Genomic DNA, 21,131 nt, shown 5'->3' with positions numbered 1-21,131 from the left:
TAGGAATCCTGGAGCCACCAAGAGGGGGTCCTGAAACACAGTTGAGCTGGAAAGAGCCGTAGGCAAAGAGCTCATCACGAAGTAAGAAGGTGGGGACTAGTGAGAGCTGAAGGGAAAGAGAAAAAGGTATCTCAGCTTCTGCAAATACAGGAGGAACAATTTTTTCTAGTACTTGAACAGGGCACATAAAACGCAAGGTGCTACGTTTCCTTCCATCTTCTGTGTTATGAATAATTAGATCCTCAGCTAGGATGTGGTGAGAAGAACATTTCCAACACCAGTGATGATCCCAACAATTCAATGTACAAATCATCAGTTCTGATGGTCTGCAATTACCAGTACGAGGACAAATTGTTCCAGCTACAGATACCCCTTCAGACTCATAAGGGACTAACCACGTAAACACACGGCTCTGACAGAACAGTAAAAAAAAAATCTTCACAGTGCGTGCTGTGGCATGCAGTCAAGCTGGTGTGTAACCAGGGGTATGAGATCGGCTCATGGCGCCTTCAGCCCACTCTGCCTGCCCCAGCTACCCCCATTTCCCAAGCTCTACTTCTGCACAGGGACACGTGGGACTGCTGAGGACAGAGCAGGACAACACTGGAAGTCATTATCTTGGATAAAACCAAAGCAACACCCCTCAAATGTAGTGCTTTAACAACAAACCCCCTTGAAACAAGCTTCAAAATAATTATGCGGGGGGACACACACGACCCAACCCTAAAGTAACCCCCCAACCCTAACAGTTTAAGAAGAGAATAGGAGGGAAAGGCAGAGACAAGCTAACAATACACCAGGAAGACTGCAAGCCAACAAAGACAGCATGTCCCTTCTGCTCCTGAAAGACTTGGACATGTTTGGCCTAGCTGTGTTGACCTCCTGTATTCAGAGAGCCAATAAAAACATTATTTCACCTAGCTGCAGTTACTGCCAGTTGCTTAAACTTCCCATAAAAAGTTATGTCCTTATTTCAGAGTAGGCTGTGATCGCTCTCGGGGGACCCTGAAGTTAAGCAAGGGTGCTACGTCTTCCACACCCAAACCCTGAACTGGAAATGCCACCAGGCAGAGCAGCAGCTCTCCCACAGGCAGAAAAGATACGTCAGGAGGTTGCATAAAAGCCATTGCTGAGAGCAAAACCTGCTCTGGGACAAACCCTGGCCACACTGCTAATTTTCACTTTAAACTGAAAAAGGCACCAAGGAGAAGAAACGGACACTGCTATTTACTGAGAAAAATCACTTGAACACAGGAAAACAGTAAAATTATAGCAGCTTTTTGAAATATGCATACATTTCAATGAATATTCCCTTTTTCTAATGTTGCCACTGAAACCGAATCCCACTCCTGCATTCTTTCGGTGTTGGAAATAGTGTTTCTCTAGTGTAATTAATAAATTAAATAAAAAGAAGTATGCGGCTATAAACCCAGAGAACTCAGTTTTCTGGCAAGATAAATTGGTACAGTTTCACTGAAGACAGATTACTTAAGTTTACAAAGAAGAATCCAAACTTAAACATTCCACCATTAACATGTCCAATTGCCACAAAAATTTTGCATAAGAAAATGTGAAACAAAACATTTGGAAAGTGATTAAATGGCAAAAAACAGAGCGCCTAAATAAAATGTCTATTTACCACTGTTCAACTTGTCATGCTCACTACTGTTTTAATATCAGTATTTTTAAGAACACTTCTTCCTTTGTGGACTCCTGAAATTCATTGTTATCCTGTTTTTGTGATATTTCCCATTTAAGTTAGTTTACACTTCCTCTAGGAACAGAAGAGGCAGTTGGATCACCTGCTGTTCTGAGATGCCTACAATACTTGAGCACAATGGGGTGAAACCAGGACAGAAAGTTAGCCCAATTCTGAATTTCCTGGCTTTGTATTTTTAGTGGGACCTTTCACATAATTTTAATGTCCCCATAGGTAGCTGTGCATGCTCTCAGAAAAACACACATGCACACACACACTCTGTACACGTTCGGGAAGAAAGCTGTAAATTCTAGCACTAAAAGTTAGGATTATGTGTGCCAGTGTTATCTTTGAATGCAAAATGATACAGTTTCACAAAACACCTCTAGATTAATTATATATTGTAATTTTTTTCCTAATAGGATTGCCCCCTGTGCAGAGAATAGACTTGCTCTGAGAGCAGAGACTACTGTCTTGTGAGAAGTGAAGTAGGCGGGGGTCCTATGGAGTCTGAAGCTAAGCAAAGATAAAGAACTGCAGGAAAAGAAATGATGGATGCACAGTTCAGTCTGATTAATGCTGCTATGGAAAAATGAATAAAAGCCTGGTTTGTTCTGCAAATTCTGAAAAGGTGCTTAGAAAGTCACTTAAATCAAGGTTCTCATTTAGTCACTGCCACATACTCCTCTGTGTGCTTGACTACCAAGCCCTCAGATGCAAACAGATAGGAATTTTATTTTGAACATCAACCAATCAATCAATCCATGCAGACTGTATTTTTTTCATGCCTTCATTTCTCACCCCAAAAAAGGGAATAAAATGCCAATGTCTTACAGGAATTTGAGAAAGTTAAGTACCTCGATATTTGTGAAACAATGAGAGAGAAATACCCTGGAAGAGTCAAAAAGGGATGAAATCATTCTCAGTGCAAGGCTTGAAGAGTGGCCATGAAAGCGGCACAGAGTAAATCTGCTGTCAAAGAACTCCTTTCTTGCTCTCTGCTCCTCAGAGATTGAACATCTAGTCATTCAGGTGAGAACTCTCCATCTGTGCAAGGCATAAGGAAGAGGGAGCCTGTGGGGGGAAAAAAATAAAGTGCAGACAAGGGCTTTATCAGAACACATAGGCACAAATTTGAGATAAGTTTGTGGAGACACCCACTGTTCAGTCATTACACAATTTTTGAGCTAATCAAGTTTGCAATGTTCCTTTTTCCCCTCTTTTTGTAGTTTTCAGGATGTATTCATATTTACCTCATTTCTTATGCCCACACTAATGTCTTTGGATGGTGAGGAAGACCGTAACTGCTGTGGTCACAGAATTCTTAAATTTCCTGCTGCAGTTTAGAATCCACTTCCAAAATTGGACAAAATTGAATTTTAAATAGTTTCCCAATGCACACTGAAGAGTTCGTCTCTTAAAGGGCAGTTTATCGAGGGGCTCGAGGAGCAGAGAGGGAAATTTAACCCTGAACCCGATGTGAACCCAGGGATTGGGACTGCATATTTTCCACTGTCCTGCCATCTGCTGCTTCACTGCACATGGTAATCTTTGGCAACCCCACTGAGAACTGCCTGGGCTATGGCTCTGTTCAGACAGGGTGTAGAAAGAAAAGACACTGAGAATGTCATGGCTGGCTGACCAGACTACTGAGATCAGAGAGATTATGCCTCATTTGCTCACCAAGCCCTGCCAAAAGCAACACCATTTAACTGCAGGTACTCAAAACCCAACAGGCATGTTTAAAGGAATTCTAGGCTTAAAAAGAAGACCATTCATAATGTGCATTTGTTGGGGATACTGTAGCTACCACCTTTTGGCAATTATTCATGAGAGTTTTAAAAGAAAGTTTACCGTGCCCAGAGTTTCAGGTACAGGTGATATCTGGCAGAAAGTATCATACCTGACTTATAGGACACACGGACCTCGAAGACGACTCAAGGCAGGAATAAACAAAAGGGACCTAATAGCCCAGCAAACAGAGATAAACAGAGAAAAACCATAGCTGTTATTTTAAAACAGCTACAGTCTATTTATCTCCTGGCTGTGAAATGCTGCACAGTATGGGAGTGTGAGGGTTTGGTACTTATATGCATAACCTTCATATGTCATCTCATGACAAGGGACCTCCCTTGAGCCAGAGCCAAATCTACATTTGTTCCCCAGAGCACCCCCGTAGGCTCCAGATGCAGCAGGCGAAGAATCAGCTGTCAAACTCTCGTTTCCTCTGACCACGCTCTTCTGAATAAGGGCCCCAACCCTTTCAGTGATAAAGTACCAAACATTTACCCACTGAATTTACTGACTATTTCAAAATGATGACTGTAAAAGCTAAGGAATATTTCAGAAGTGTCTTAGAGCTGCTACGGAATATTTTCTAAAGCTGCAAGAAAATTACTGTAGTATACAGAGTTATTGTAGGATTTTGAATCATATCATGCTGACACCAACCGCCTGTTATTAACGTATCTCCCTCATCCTTCCTGCTTCTGCCAGAAGTACTAGAAATGAAGATGTAATTGTATATGTGTCTACAACAACATCCTGCCCTATTTCTTCACTCAAATACTGATCTTGGAAATGACAGTGCCTTCTCTTGTATCTGTTTGGGAAAACAAAGGCACTTCAGTAAGATAAGCTTCTCCAGGGGCTGCAGAACTGTGGTTGGCAGATGTCAGGGTTGACAAATGTTCTTCTAATTGCAAAGGGACACTACGAAATTGTCCTTTAGCATGGAATAGACAGTTGCTGTCACCCTTTCTTCTTCCCTGCTGCTCTACTGCCTCCACTCTGTCTGTCTCACGGGGAGATTGGAAAAGAGACAGAAAAAGCCACGTAAGAGAGGAGGAACAGGCATCTTTTTCCCAGCTCCAGCTGTGTTGGAGCCAACAGGCTCCATTGTTTTGATGATTCCAGGACCTTTGCATCTCATTTCATCCCTGCTTGACAGAAGAGCACAGCAGAGATGGGAACGGCCTGCAGACTTACAGCGGGAGCTTCTGAAATCCTTAAGCTGTTCCCTCATAGAAATGGCCTTTCTCTCTGAGAGCTGGAGTCAAATAACCTTGACCCCATCCTCTCGTTAGTAGGTTCCGCACCCAGGTAACCCTCGTGGCTCACAAGGGAGTTTTGCTAGTACTGAGCTTTGTAAACAAAAGGCAAGGAAGGAGCAATGTGTTAAAATGAGTAAGGCAAAGAGATCAAACATGCTTTCCATGGTATTTTTCTTTTGATACTAATGCATAGCCTGAAAAGACTAGGTTTGAAGTAAAAAGCCATCAATTAATATTCCCAGTTTAAACTGCTTCTCTGCTGCTAAGCTCCACTGAATCAGAGCTCCCCACTCCCACTCTCTCCTTCTTGACTCATAACCTCAGTGACAGCCATGAAGCCCGGCAGAGCCACTTCATAAAATGTACTAAATGAAGCAACTTTTAATAATAACAAGGACTGGCAGGTAGCCATGTTAGAGGAGGAAAGACCTAGTAGGAATGTCCTGCAGCATAAAAGTCTCTGTTGTTCTCATTACTGCAAAGGAAGAAAATCTCTTTAAACGCTTTTGATTCAAATGATCATTTGACAGAAACGACGGACAAGACAAATGGCTGTAAAACAAGGCAATTGGGTTTCCTACCGCTACAATATCTTACGTGGCTCCCATGACACAATTTCTCTGTTATTCTGCCTTGCCATGGTAAAGTAAACTTACAGGCTACCCAGAAAACAGATGAGTGTAATCAGTCCTTTATAAATTATATCCCTTCACTCAAGGAAAGCAAATAACTTTGCCTGCTCTATAATAACTGTTGCTAATACTTCATTTATTCTTTAAATTGTTTATAAAACACTTCAAGAGAGGTCAAGACGAGAGAGCAACAATAACTGGAGATTAAGGAGACTCTAAGTATTTTGCACCTGTGAGTAAACACTTCGGCAATTGTTATGATACAAGATAGATCTACTAAAAAAAAAATCAGCTTATTTATTATTTTCTTGAATACACGTTATTTCATCTGAGAGAGAGTCCTTGCCTTTTCCACAGCTATTTCAATTCACATTTAAGCAGCTGCAGAGTTGCCTAATGCCACGTGATGGGCAAATAACAATAGAATTAACCTGGTCTCCTATGGAAGAAACCTAAAGGAAAAATGAGCTAAGGGTAACTGATCTTCTTGTGAAGTTTTCTCCAAGTCTCCTGAGGAAGCAGGGGCTTTCCTCCTCAGAGACAGATGTGTTAAAGACCACAGAGTCAGGAACAGGCAGAAATGAGTCCAAAGGACAGGGATGTGAATTTACTTGCAGGACTGGTGCCTTTGGGTGGGGTTTCCAAAAGAGGTTTCAAACGAAAGGGGCCATCATGTCCTTTTGCAATCCCAGTGGCATGGTTCTGCCCACTCTGGTTTTTGTTCTTCCCATGCACAGCACTAGCAGTGGTCAGGGCACTGTTCTGGAAAAGGGAACTGTATAAACTCTGCAACATCATTTCTTGAGCTGCTGAGTGTCACAACTGTGCAGATGCCTAATGAAGCTGAACTGTGACACATCAGTTAACACCAATCAATATCATCCACACTTTGGAAGTACATATGGATAAAATTATATTAGATCTTTAAACCCTCAACCCATTGGTTTCTTTTAAAATAGTTAAAATGTAGCACACCAGAAAAAAAATGCTGCTTAGTCATGTTTCTGCGTAGCCCAGGAGAGGTTGCTAGAGAAACCACTCGTGTCCCCTAACATCTCACCTGCCAGTTAAAAAGAAAACCCCAAAGAAGTTGCTGAAAAAGAAAAAACAATAAAATTCTGAGTAATTATATAGAAATAATAAATTTAAACATGACAAAAATATTTGCTGAGGGATTTAAAAGTAGCCAGCACTATAGGCATATTGGCTTACCAAAACGAAGTTAAATTCTTAAGTTATACTCAAGAGTTGCAATGAAATTCAGTACACAGTATTTTATTAATGAAAGATTACTCTCTTTACCCATTTTATATGATAAGGTTATAAAACTGCAGGTTCAAGATTCAGATTTTATATCATCCCTCTTCCTTTTTTTTTTTTTTTTTAATTCCCACATTTTCTTGATCTTCTCAAAGGCACAATGTCATGTGGACCTAGACACAAATACAAGCTCTCTCCAAATTACTTCACCCTATTACCAAATCATAGAATCATAGAATTGTCAAGGTTGGAAAAGACCCTTAAGATCACCAAGTCCAACCATTAACCTAACACTGCCAAGTCCATCTATACCATGTCCTCGAGCACCACATCTATCTGTTCTTTAAATACCTCCAGGGATGGAGACTCAACCACTTCCCTGGGCAGCCTGTTCCAATGCCTGACCACCCTTTCCGTGAAGAAGTTTTTCCTAATATCCAACCTAAACCTCCCCTGGCGCAGCTTGAGGCTGTTTCCTCTCGTCCTATCAATCGTTACTAGGGAGAACAGACCGACCCCCACCTCGCTACAACCTCCTTGCAGGTAGTTGTAGAGACCAATAAGGTCACCCCTCAGCCTCCTCTTCTCCAGACTAAACAACCCCAGTTCCCTCAGCCGCTCCTCATAAGACTTGTGCTCCAGACCCTTCACCAGCTTCATTGCCCTCCTCTGGACACGCTCCAGCATCTCAATGTCCTTCTTGTAGTGAGGGGCCCAAAACTGAACACAGCACTCAAGGTGCGGCCTCACCAATGCCGAGTACAGGGGCACTATCACCTCCCTGGTCCTGCTGGCCACACTATTCCTGATACAGGCCAGGATGCCATTGGCCCTCTTGGCCACCTGAGCACGCTGCTGGCTCATGTTCAGGCGGCTGTCAACCAACACCCCCAGGTCCTTTTCCGCCAGGCAGCTCTCCAGCCACTCCTCCCCCAGCCTGTAGCGTTGCATGGGGTTGTTGTGACCCAAGTGCAGGACCCGGCACTTAGCCTTGTTGAATCTTATACAGTTGGCCCCGGCCCAATGATCCAGCCTGTCCACGTCCCTCTATAGGGCCTTCCTACCCTCCAGCAGGTCAACACTTCCACCCAACTTGGTGTCATCTGCAAACTTACTGAGGGTGCACTCGATCCCCTCATCCAGATCATCAATGAAGATGTTGAACAGGACCGGCCTCAGTACTGAGCCTTGGGGAACATCACTCGTGACTGGTCGCCAACTGGATTTGACTCCATTCACCACCACTCTCTGGGCTCGGCCGTCCAGCCAGTTTTTAACCTAGCGTAGAGTGCACCCATCCAAGGCATGAGCTGCCAGCTTCTCCAGGAGAATGCTGTGGGAGACAGCATCAATACAGATTATGCCCACAATTTATTTTAATCCCAGTAAGATCTTTCTCCTTGAACCCATGTATTCCTTGGCACTACATGTTAGTCAAACACCGCAGCACTGTACAGTGCACATGTCAGCCAGGGGTATACTACAACCGATTAAAGCAGCTTACCCAAGCAGAGTGAAGTGCACAATGTAACTAAGCAGTGCCAAATTATGTAAAAGCTATTTGGTTTATTTTCCCCCGTCAAAATGAACTGAAAACTGTTTTAACTTTTTTTTTTTTTTTTTAAATGGAAACTGAACCACAACGGTTACCTGAACCAAAGTCTTTATTGAACCTAATCCAGAACTGAACCAAGAAGAAAATACCCAATTATTGGATCAGAATAATTGGTTAACAGATAATTTCCCAGAGGAAGTTCCCTTATCGGGTAACTTTACATTTCAAAATTTTGTATTTTTCAGCTTGAACTGCTTCAGAAATACCAAGGCAGATAAATAATTATTGATCTGACCAAACGGAACCGACTTGAGTCAGAGTCAAAGAAAATATCAGATCGGAACCAAACCATTTACTGGTTCTTTGTGTTGTTTTACTTTTTTTTTTTTTTTTTAATTATTGGTACTTTTCAAGCATCATAAGCCCATGCTCTTTTACTGTAGGAAACACAATTTTTCTTTCATTTTTAAATTAATTATATTAAACTTAGCAGTTTTTCCCACAAACATTATTTTAGAGTAAAAGGGAAATGAGACTAAGCAAACATTTCCAGGTAGCTGCCACCTACATCATTACATAGTTGACTAGTTCTGCTTTTAGAAGTAGCGAATTATCAGGTGCTCTTAAAAACATTAAAATTATGCTTCTGTCTAGAAAGCGTTCTTTTCAATATGTAAGCCTCTCAGTGCTTTGAAAAATCTGAATGCTCTTGTCATTATACAGCAGGTTTGAAAATCTGGTCAAGGCAACTGAGCTATTATTCACTTACCGGTAATAACTTTCTTTTTAAAATCAATAGAACCAGACTTAGAGTCAGAGCCTGTAAGCATCAAGATGCCTCTAAGTATTTGTAAGATCACAGCTATAATACTCTGTGTAATAAAAGGCAGAAATGTTCAAAAAGAACTTATTGCATCATGTGGCTGCTTAAGCATTTCTTTCCAGATAGGCTACAGAATAAGAGGCATTTCCCTTAATCCATTGAGGATTAATGTTCTAATTTTTTCCCTCTTAGTTCTCTAGAGGAAGAGCATATTTTAAAATGTGTTAAATCTTTCAGAATTTTTTTATTCAATACCAAGCCTTTTGTGTTAACTACCTCATTTTAACCAGTAGAAACAACATTAAGTTTGAATGAACCCTCAAATACATTACCAGTTTGGACAATTTTGATTTATTCTGCTTTTACAGCAAATTTTACTGAACATACTTATTCTTTCATCAGACTTTCATGTACAGGCAGCCATTTTCAAGCATCATCCACATACTCACACAAGTGCATAATTTTGGAAAAAATGAATGAACATTCCCTGATGACTCTGGGTTTCTTCATGGGTGGTGATGCCTGGTTATCATTGTCTATAAATGTGATGGTAAACCAGATGATATCACCACACCACCAAACCCACAAGGAACCTGTAGAACCAAAGTGACAGGAGACACTTAACTTACTTGCAAGCAGACCAAAGTTGTGCAATAACTGCAGCACACTAATGAACTCAAACCCAGAATTGCTTCATCCCATGATTTCAAAACAAAGAGCTTATTTTTCCTTCAAGTGCAGTTTAAGATTATGATACTTTTCTTAAGAAAAGCATCATTATGAGACACAAGTAAAAATTTAATAATGACCTGTTACTTATCAGTTACTTTTCTGACACTATTTTGGCAATAGATCTTGGATTCAGCAGCATGACAAAAACTGTTGCCAGTTCTTTGGTAACACCAGCACTTTCAGAACTAGGCAGCAAAGGTAGCATTTGCCTACTGTTGTTACATGAAATCAAGCTTTCAAGTTCCCAGTCTGAGTTACTGTTACACCAATCTTGCTCTGTTTTTCTTAAATATTGCATGGTCTGTGGGGACCATTAAATATGATAAAAATAAGAGAAATGTATATGTGCTACACTTTTTTTTTTTTGTGCGAAACTCAAACAGGCTTAAAGAAAAATACCTATTATTTGTACTACATGCTCAGTTTACTAGTTAATGGACTCATTCATAGTAGCATCCTCACCTGAAGATGCATACAAAATACAAGCTAGCTGGTGTCCATCGCATATGATTCAAAGAAATGGACTTGAGACTATGAGAACATTAAAACTGTGTTAGAAAAGAGAGTATCTGAAAATTGAGGAGCACTGCAAATAGAAACCATAAACTTGAACACAGCAAGGACTGTGATGCTCAGACCACGCTGAGCTGAAGGCAGACATGCTTTCCTAGATGTAGGAACACCGGCATTTCTATGAGGACACTCCAAATATAAAGGAGACCTATGGAGCCACCTGCTAGCACAGATGCATGACAAGCACATATAATTTTCACCAAAAGTCAGATGATTCAAATGACTAACTGGAAATTGCAGCGTATCTGGACAGGTTATGGCCCAGGACACACAGTGACACACCGCTACTCAGAAAAGGAGAAGCGTGCGCACTGCCTAGTTTTACACCTTACAGAAGGCAGAGGTTTGTCCATGATACCTGAATGACTACCCCAATAGAGCATGACAGCAAATCACACTACTAGCACCAGTCTATCCCATTCCCCTATTAAAGAAGGGACAGAACACTTCCGTCATCTCCTAGTTTCCGTACAACGTACCTAGAGGAGATCAAAAATCAATGCAAGGCTTTGAGAAAAGGAAGTCACATTCCTGCTGAAAAACACGTTAAAATTAGCAATTACTGGCCTGCTTTTCAATGACAGATGCATGCGATGTTTATGCAAGCAAACAGCATGGAAAAAAGAAGTATTTGCAAACTCAAATGCCTGGTATCGTCACAGGATTGGCTTTGCTCAAGATTCAATGGCACTTCAGCATAAATGCTTACAATGAAGTATATCGCTGGTACCATCCCTAACCAACAAAGCGCCTAAGACAAGGGATAATTTTCAATATACTCCATTTTCAGGAATTATATAAGATTTGGGAAGTTTAAGGACTGTTCCTGATCTTTGAAGGTGCATCATGTCTCCATTTGTCTTGAAGAAGTGCAATAATGGTAACAAAAGATCTTGTCATTTTTTTTTACAGTCTGCAGCAAATAGAAACTCAGTGTAAGTAAGAGCATGTAGCATACCAGGCAACTCAAGTATCCCTAATAGATGTATACATGCTTACCAATGACTCAGAATATGGGCATGAGGTGGGGCTGAGAAGAGAAAGGTGTCAGCCAGAAAGCACAAAGAAGATTTATAACTTAAAAGCAACTGTTTCAAAAATTTTTAGAAAGAAATGCAAAGTAAAATGTTTCTGTGTGTTACTGATGTTTTTCTCATGTCATCTGGATTTGTTTTAAATCCAAAATGAGCTCTGAATTTTCCAGATTCACACTGCCTAGACTTGGGATTACTATAGGATTTTATTTTAAAGTTTCTGGCAAATATTCTCAATCCACCTATTGATGGCTATTGATGCTATGAATAAACACCTTAAATCTCTCTTAATGTGAGGTTTTTAAGTGAGAAAAAAAAGGATGTAAACTGGAGGTCTGAGTTGCTTTGCTGTACAATTCTTTTACTACTTGTAAATCTATTCACATTTAATGTCATGAAATCAAGCTCTCACCATCAAAAATAAAAACCCATCAGCATTCCTGCAGCATTGCTATAGCAGTGTTCTCAAACTCACATGTCCTAGGGCAAAAAGTAAGAGAAAGTAGAGAAAACATGATATTGTATTCTCTCTGTTGGCTTGGTTTTAATTTGTTTTCCCATACCAAAGAGCAACCCTGAAGGGTTTCATGGGAAACCTGCTAACTGAGACCCACAACCCTTTGTTTTAACGGCTACCATTCTGTAGAGGTGAGATACAATACAGATCAAAACATGCAACTGATATTGCAACATCTAAATAACATGTGGTATCAGGTTTAATTACAATAAATACTTGTAAACTGTTTGAGAATACTCAGGCTTCTGGACATAGCTTTCATTTGCCAATCAGTGCCTAACGATTAAGTAGAACATATAATTAAATTTTAAGTGTCTATGAAAGGCAAATCCTTGAAAAGGAAATATTTTAGTATGGTGGGCAAGGTGTGTACACATCAACAGTGTGGGAAACACATATAACTGACAGTATATACTGCTATAAGTCCTTATAACAGAGGTTAAAATCTACTTAAAAAATACTTGCAGTTAGATGAACAAGACTGACACAAATCAGCAGTCTGTCCCGCTGTTGAGATTTTCAGCTATTTCAAAGTGACACCGGTTATGTTTATAAACAAAGCTTTCATGCACCCCAAAAAAGTACATAATGCATGTAATGGTCTGAAATCAAACTACCTATACATGCAATGTTTGCCTGTGTGTTTTTGCTTCGTATTTTTAAACACAGCTTTCTGGGAACTTCCAGTAAAGACTGAGTGCAATCAAGGCAGAAAAAAAAATTGTTCCTAAGTTCAAACCAAGCTCTGACCAAATGCACTAACCTTCTTTCTGACCTTGGATAAAATAGCTTACCTTCCTATGACACTGCTGTAAAAGCCCACTATATGAGTAATCTTATCAGAAGTGACATCTGATTACATGGCATTTCTCATTTATTTGTTTTTAATGAATCCTGAAGTCTTTATTGAGGAATAATCAGTTGACATTTCCTTTTGCAGTGTTTTCTGAACCACTAATGGTGGAACTGTTTTATTGTGAATTAGAGTCTCTCTTGTCCAGTTTCCCATACCTTAATTACAAATAACTTTCTCAGAATAACATGCATTTTTAATGGACCTCCTTTTAAAATATTTTTTTTAAACTATGCAAGACAAGGTAAGCAGAGTTCTAATGGGGGAGCTATTTCAAGGAAAACAGGACGCACACTGCCGAGAAAATGTTTCAGATGGGCCTAGTAAGTGTGGCAGTCACTGTATACATACAAGTTGTGTGTATGAACCTGCTTTCAAGTTTCTGCACCTTGTAGATGATGCCTAAAATTTGAAGGTTGTAGAATAAAGTCTACAGAGCCTCATGTGCTTAGTAACAGCTCTGCAGTGATACCCAGCACTACAAAGATAAGCCATAAGCAATTTCTAATGGTCGTTACTTCATACTCCCAGGGGAACACTGGCATTGCTGATGTTGAGTCACGCACCAGGAAGTAGACAAAGCAGAATTACACTAGTATATCACAGAAGAAATGTATATATTCAAGAGAATTTATGTGAACAATCATAGTAAGACACAAGTCTTCAAAAGTTTAGGAAATAATAACAATGAATAAAATACTAAACATTCATTACTTATAGAATATCAACAATGTAAGATAGATTCATTTATGCAACATACCTCTTGCAATAATGATGTGACCTTTGCTCTTTGTGTGATTTTTTTCTTTTCTTGCCTCTGACTATTTCGGAAAGACAACGACATTATTTAAATTTGAGGGGAAAGTGCAGGAAGAAATCTTAGTGAACCACAACAGAACGAAATACTTGTGTAGAGGCAACTGCAAGAAAAAACGGCTCAAGTGACTGAAACAAGAAATACAAAAGTGGTTCACTGTGAGTCTCCACAACTGGAGAAACTGTAACCTGCAGTATGCTCTCTTGTCCTAGACTCTGGGTACACCTGAGCTATGACTTAACCGTGCATTCAAAGGAGGCATTATTCCCCAGCTGAAGTGGTTTCCTTCAGAAAGGATCTCACATGCAGCAGCTTGGACTGAATTCTAACAGAGCCCTGGTCTGGGGGAGCAGTGAACTGAGGTGAGTCTTTCATGCATGGTCTCCTACCCACCAGTACTGGTGTCTGAGATGACCACCCTGTATCTATACCGTCTCCTATATTCTCCCCTAATGTTCCAGCAAGGGCAATGGGATAACTTGGGTTAAATGGACTTCTGGCTGAAGCTACTGTGGCAGTTCTGTTCCTCTGACCTTCTGCAAACTCCACACTCACTTTAAGCTAGTTTGTAAAAGGCAAGATATAAAACTCCCAATTCTTGCCTGTATTTCCGTTCACGTATGTATGCAAAAAAGCAGAATGGACACATTTTCGATTGTTTTTTGCCCAGGGATAAATAAATGTAACAAAGGGAAAAAAATAGGGAAATAGGCATCTAAAACACATTATTTCTAAAAACCTTGCTACAAGCTTGTGCATTAATGAAGCCATAAGAACACTACAGGTGGGATACATTCTCTGACCACTCCATTTCCCATTGCTGACTTCCATATCTTCCATAACATTTTATTTCAAAGTTTTGGGCTGATAGGTCATTAGAGAAAAAAAGTCTACAAATTCTTAGTTTAAGAAACTAACACTGATATCTGCTAATATAACTTGAGAAATGTTAATAATTACATGGTAATGTTCTCTAAATTTAGTAGTTTTGACATTTTGTAAATTGTGTGGATGTTCTGCTTATTTTTTTGAGATTAAAAAAAAGTTGAAATCAATCAATCAATCATGGAAAACAGAAAAAACTGTAATCTACTTTCTTCTCAACACAGTATAAGCCACAAGGGAGCACATGATTTAATGACAAAAAGATGCATCTGATAAGATAATAATTTGCTCAAGGAGAGATCTGGGTTGCGAATGCAGCTGTTCCAAAAATCTAAACCCATAGGCAAGAAATTACTTAGTTTTTGTACAAGCTGTATCCATAACTACTTAGATAAACTGGTGATAGACCCCAGAAAAGTGCATCAGATAGAGAAGTACAGAATCAGGTCTGCTTCGAGATTGAAAAGAAAAAAAAAAATTTAAGAGATGGTAAAGATCCCCACAAACTATCGTTGCAAACACTGAATCAAAAAGATTTTAGTAGCTAGACTGTTCAACACAGCCTCTTCCTTCATCAGTGACTCACTTGAGAAAAATATCTTTTTATACCTTGATTCAATTCATGTGCATGATTATTTTGTTCCCATACACAACAAGTTCCATGGTACTGACTTGAACTACTTGGATGCCCAAAGCTAAGGACATGAATAAATGTTCTCAGCCTTCAGTGCTTATTTCAGAAGTCTGGTACTGCTTTTAAAACACAAGCTCACAGAGGGAAGCCCACTCATATTTTAGTCTGATTGCACTGCCTTCATATATCAGTATTGGCTAGCACTAGGAAAGTGACAATAGAAGTTTAAGATGACTTATTAGCAGCATAAAAATCAGACAAAAATCTTCATATATTTTGATGTGCTCTGATCAGTACTAATTGGGCAGTATCAGGTTCAACATCAGCAGAATTAACTGAATTCACTTATTTTGTAACATCAGGTCTTTTTCAAGGGGAAAACACGTGTACTTAGGTAAAATAGCAGAGAGGTATTACCTGGCAATTCTCTATTATTACAGTCAATATTACTGCAAATCCATCTGTACAAGTAGACCCTAATGCCCATATTTATCCCCACTGATGTTTGACTGCATGTGTAGATAAGAACACACCTGCAAGGATCACTTAGCAGGATCAGTCTCACAGCAGGGAGAAAAAGGCAGTAAGAATGCATGTCTTCAGGACACTGCATGCTTTCTCTGTTGAAACATGCAAACTAAAAAGCATGAAATGATCTTGGCTGCTCTATAGCACACAACTGTCTGAGTAACTCCTTTTACATTGGCCATCGTACCCTGCCATCAAGTTTTCAATATGCTAGGCAGAAGATCCCTGATGATACTAGCCAGCCTGCATTCTTCTCATCCAGTAAGGAGTCGGCAAGACACAAGCAATACTCTGCTGACTTTTGCTATTCAGATATACTTGTGGGTTGGGAAATTTCATATTATATGAAAGAGGCATAGCTCTGCACTGAAAATTTCACACACTTATGTCTTTCACAGGCCTAAACTTACAGAGGGAGCACCAGCAAAAGCCCTTAGTATTTCCAATGGTACTAGGTTGACCAAGCTCTTCTTGCACAGAAAGTGTGTAAGGAGACTAGCAATTAGTCTCCTCAACCAAAGAAATGAGAAAGGGAAATCTGGCAGATGTTGGCTACATCTCTTTATAGGAGACGCAGAAGAGCAGCTGTTACAGCAGGGATTGTAGGAATTTCTTGTGAAAGTTGGTAGCAGATGTCACCATCTGCTTCTGGCTTCTCTATGAAATAGAGGCAAAAGGGAGACTGAAAGCCCGTTAAAAGAAAAGGTAACAACAAAAACCATAAATTCAAAAGATAGATACCCAAACATATTTACAGTAAGTAGGGGAACCTCTTACCCCCTTCCTCCTGGCAAACCTGTGATCCAGATGCGCAATAAAAGCAAAGAACACTCCCCATTCTCTTTAAGTCATGATTTCTTTTCATTTTAATCTTACTACATGTATTCTGACAACAATCAGCCTGCAATCTAACACCTAGCCATTTCCTCCCCGGCTGAAAGAGATCACAGAAATGAGCAGTTGTATCCTTTCCCTCTGGCTATACAGCAATGGTCTGATGACAACTGCTTTACCAGGCTTGGTATCAGACAACCGAAAATTCCCTACTGAATAATCTACACAATGATGTCATGTGTGGAGGCAAAGTATTTATCACTTAGGGAAAAAAACAAAACAAAACAAAACCAAAAAAACCCCAAACAAAACTTCTGTTTCATTGTGTCAGGAAACATGCTGTACATGTTTGTACATCTTGGCAGATAAAGATCAGATGAGGCAAGCAATGAAGTGGTTAACCAAATCAGAAAGTTATCTCAGACATCCAAAGGCACATCTTGTAAACCTGAGAAAACTTCTTACACAGAACTGAGGAGAAAAAAAGTAAAGGCTTGTCTGGGAAGAAACAAATGACACTGTCAACAAGTAGTTTGCTTTCTTACTCAGAAAAGAATTATTAGTGAGATCCAGAGCCCAACAAAAGAACAGGAATATTTCCAATGGTGTAAAAAAGGCTTGGATCAAGCCCCGGCTTTCCTGAAAACTAGACTTGCTAATTGCCTCACTCTTCCACTGTCAAAACTGTGATCTTACTGAACAGAAATACCTTTCCAATATTGCTATAGGGCAGACATTTCCACACTGGTAATACTGGGAGCCATGTTCAGCCACCACCAGCAGCTTGGTGGTCACCACCTTCCCCATTTCGTATCCCATAATGTTATCTTAAAACAAAACAAAACAAAAACAAAAACCCAGCAGCATTCTGGGAAAGTTTTTTAAGTTTTCTTTTGTTTGTTTATTTTTGGAAACAGAGGCCACCTTGTAGCTTACTACCACTGTAGAAAGCATTTTGCTTTTCAGCTAGTGTCATATTTATACAATAAATAAGATTCAGAAATAGAAGTTCCCATTCTCCTTTGGCATTGCCATAAATCAGGAAACACTTGAGCTGTACCTGGATAAAACTGATGAAAGTAACTGAAGAAATCAGCTTTAGCGAGGTGTACTGCTAATACAGGTCTTTTCCCCAAAGCAAGCAAATTATGCTTATCTTACATTAGCGGATCATTACTGGAAGTACTATGCCAGACCCTCAGCTGGCATAAATCAACATGACCCTGTTCACTCAGTGCAGCTGTGTTGATTTATGTGAGCTGAAAAACATGTACTGGTCAAAAAGTGACTATTTCATCTTATAAAACTATAAAACTGACTAAGAAATGAAAGGCAGTATGTATAACATAAAGAAAAAATTAGAAAGGAAAGTACTACAGAAAGGCTCAAAGTAGATGTATATTTTATTAAGATTAGTCTAACATAGCCACTCATTTTGCTCCATATGAGATTTTAGATAATATTCTCTGTTGTTACATACACATGTATCTCTTGTGCAATTTAATAATCATAGGATCATAGAATCGTTTAAGTTAGAAAAGACCTTTAAGATCATCAAGTCCAACCATTAACCTAGATCTGTACTATTCCCAAATTAAGATGTAAGGCTCAGACAGTGGGTTCAACCCACCTGGAATTTATCACTGGTGTTTTTTGTAGTCACTGTGGCTGTCATAACACGAAACATTGGACTTAAAAGCAAGCCCACATAGCAAACTTAGCAAACTTAAGTGTTCATATTTCCAGTATGATGTCATATCTGAAGAACTACTCCTGTTATGGTCTTTCTCTTATAGAGCAACGTAAAAGTAGAAAATCAAATGAGCTTCTCAAAGCCGGCACTTCTCTCAAGCCTTGGTAATTTCAAGAAATAGGAAACCTCTCATATTAGACTTAAGCACTCTTTACCCTTATGAACTCTGTGTAGACTTCCCTATTATTATACAGGCTACATGAAATTAACTATTTTTCTGAGTTAAAACTGGGAAGGCTGAGGAGAATTGATATTCTGAAATAAGAGGTGTATATTCCTAAATTCCTTTCTCAGGGAAGCAGCCCTTGAGATTAGACAGTTCTCATTTTCACTAGGCTTGTGTATCACTGCCCCAGCAGTATAATATCTGAACACTACATAAAGAGAGATCATGAAGCAAACTCTTTACAATTGTCCGTTCAATTCAGCCTCAGTGACCAGCTGCTAACAGCCACTTGGCAGACAACTGCAATTCATCATCCTTTACTGAGTACTGGTACTTCAAATACAAATACTTCTGTATTTGGTCACAACACAGGCTGCCAGGTACCAAAAACGCATTCTGTTCATCCTTACCATTGCCTTACAGTGTAACATACTTCATGGATCCCTGCCTACAAAAAATACTAGGATTTATCTCTTCACAGTCTTTCCCCATAAATACATTCACTGTAGGAAACTTACAGAAATTTTCAGAAGTATGATTAACACTTCAGGTATGGGGAAAAAAAATATGCATTGTCTGCCAGGACAGACCAACTCTGCACCTCAGCAAGCGGCACTGCCACAACCTTCTGCTCTCCACTGATTCCCGGGCATTGTGTTTTGTGCAGACAGGACACACTTAGTATCACCATCAATAGACGATTCCTCTGTATAGGAATTAGAAATCCCTGTTAAATCCTCTTTTCCTCCCAAAGCACCTTTGCAATCTTCAGAAACATTAGGAAAATGATGAATGGCTATTAAGAAACAACCTCAAAACTACTTTTATTCCATTTTCTTCTCCGTATAAATTTTCAGACTTTCTCCCATAAAAACACTAAGCAAATGGCACTGGGCTGTGGTTACAGTTGCTTTCATGGCACGTACTCCCTCTAAGGCAAACGGAGCCAACTGACACCGTTTCTAAGACAAGATTCCTGTTCATGACACAAGGGGCTTAAAACTGTACTCAGCATATACACACAACCAAAAGTACAGCCTGAGACTTCAAAGCACAGACTTGGGTTCTCCACAGGGACGTTAAAGGTGTTGAAAAGAGACTTTGGATTGGAAGCTCCATTGCAGCAGTGTCAAAGCTGGAACAAATGTCAGAGGGATCAAAATAGCAATGGGCACTGAAATTTTCCTCCTTCAAAATGGCACAAGCCTATAGAGAAGCAGCACAAATGGTAAATGTGTTCCTGTAATTTCCATCTCGTCTTGTAGCTCCTTAGTGTTACCAGAAATCATGCCAAGCTAATATTTGTCATTGCATATTCTCTCATTCTTTGTGTTGGTCGGAATGTTTTAATTGCATAAAGATAACTCAGAGCAATTTGGACATCAATTTACAGTGCACCAAGAATATATCACAGCTAACTGTTTAAAAGAAAGTAAAGTATTAGGGCTTCTAAATGAAACAATCTAGTGAATTTGATTCTCTCTTAATTTTGAACTTGTACTGTCATCTGCTCCAGTGAAGTGATGCACCAATTTCTACCACCAAGTATTTGATGGACCACTTACTGTAAATGCTGCTTACCCAGTATACTATGAGGTTTCACAGCTGTGACTCCCAAATCAATATTTAAATCCTATTGACGCCAACTCCTTTTTTCTCCTCTTCTTCCTTTTTTTTTTTTTTTTTTTTTTAAAGCAGAGTTGCAATTATGGTCTATTTTATATTTGTAAGTACGATTAAAATTATTATATTTTGTGCCAGGCTATAATTTATATAATTGCATTTCTGTAAAACTTGAATTTATTTTTCATTTAGAAACAGACCACAATAAAAGGCTTCAGCACTGAGAATCCAGTTTTCTGTGTTAATTTAAAGTTTAATTTTAGAGTGCTTTCTACAGTCACAGTACTTTAGGGGCAGAGGAAAACTATCATTGTATAAGAGACTTTTAATTAGCCGTGGACTCTTACTCAAACTAAATACCAATATTAATTGTTCATAAAATACTGCAAGAGGAAAAGGGATGATTAAGTGGAATTTAAGCTGTACTGCTATTAAACATTAAACAGAAAGGCATTTCAAAGCCATGTGTTAAAAGCCATCTCGTCAGAAGGTATGGGCCATAATCCACTAATTTTTCAAAATATACCAGGCTGTGCTCATTAGTCTTATGAATTTAGAGGGTCTATTATTTCTGCCTCTTAATTTGACATTTATATGCAAATAAAAACCTTGAGTACAAGTCACACCTGAAATTGCATCTGTTATGCAGTTGCCCACCTAAATGTTCAGAAAACCTGTCTCTTCTTGTGTCATTTTAACATTTTATCCTCAACTTATTATCAAGAGGGAAAGAAAACTCAGGGATGTTATGACATTATTTCAGTCTCTCGAAAGCACTGATCCACAAAATCAGATACACAAGCCTCCCAGTGTCAGAGGGCTACAAAATGGAATATGATGCTTGAAAGGGAAAGCTGCTGTTCTGCAGGCTCTGAGATTGCCAGGAGGGCTGCATTAAACACTGTGAGCAAGCTACGAGTCATGACACCCTCCCTACAGAATTTTGGCAAGTTTAAATGAAACCTGTGGATGCATTGTTTCATTTTTCCAGTCAGATGTACGCAAAGTGGGAACAGTTTCACATGGATTTTCTAACCTCTCCTGGGGCTTTCGTGATTGAAGAGGATGCCGTTCACAGCAAAGAGATTGTAGGCCTCTCTGAAGTTCACCACAATCCAGTAGGCATATAGTTTTGCTGCCCCTACAAAATAATTTTAAAG

The 21,131-nt window shown here is 39.4% G+C and overlaps 1 protein-coding gene across 1 annotated transcript in view; it reads right to left on the bottom strand.

Moving 5' to 3' along the window:
• GMDS (GDP-mannose 4,6-dehydratase) overlaps positions 1 to 21,131 on the bottom strand; it is a gene marked incomplete at its 5' end in the record, with an annotated part of 433,056 nt that overhangs the window by 239,873 nt on the left and 172,052 nt on the right. The window contains one exon of the mRNA XM_082306673.1: positions 21,008 to 21,112. Within this exon, the coding sequence (XP_082162799.1) occupies positions 21,008 to 21,112 (105 nt within the window). The remainder of the gene's footprint in view (positions 1 to 21,007; positions 21,113 to 21,131) is intronic.

The sequence above is a fragment of the Platalea leucorodia genome (genome assembly GCF_965183815.1).
Source record: "Platalea leucorodia genome assembly, chromosome: 1".
In the NCBI taxonomy this organism is placed as follows: Eukaryota; Metazoa; Chordata; class Aves; order Pelecaniformes; family Threskiornithidae; genus Platalea; species Platalea leucorodia.
This window is presented reverse-complemented; position numbering and strand designations above follow the sequence as displayed.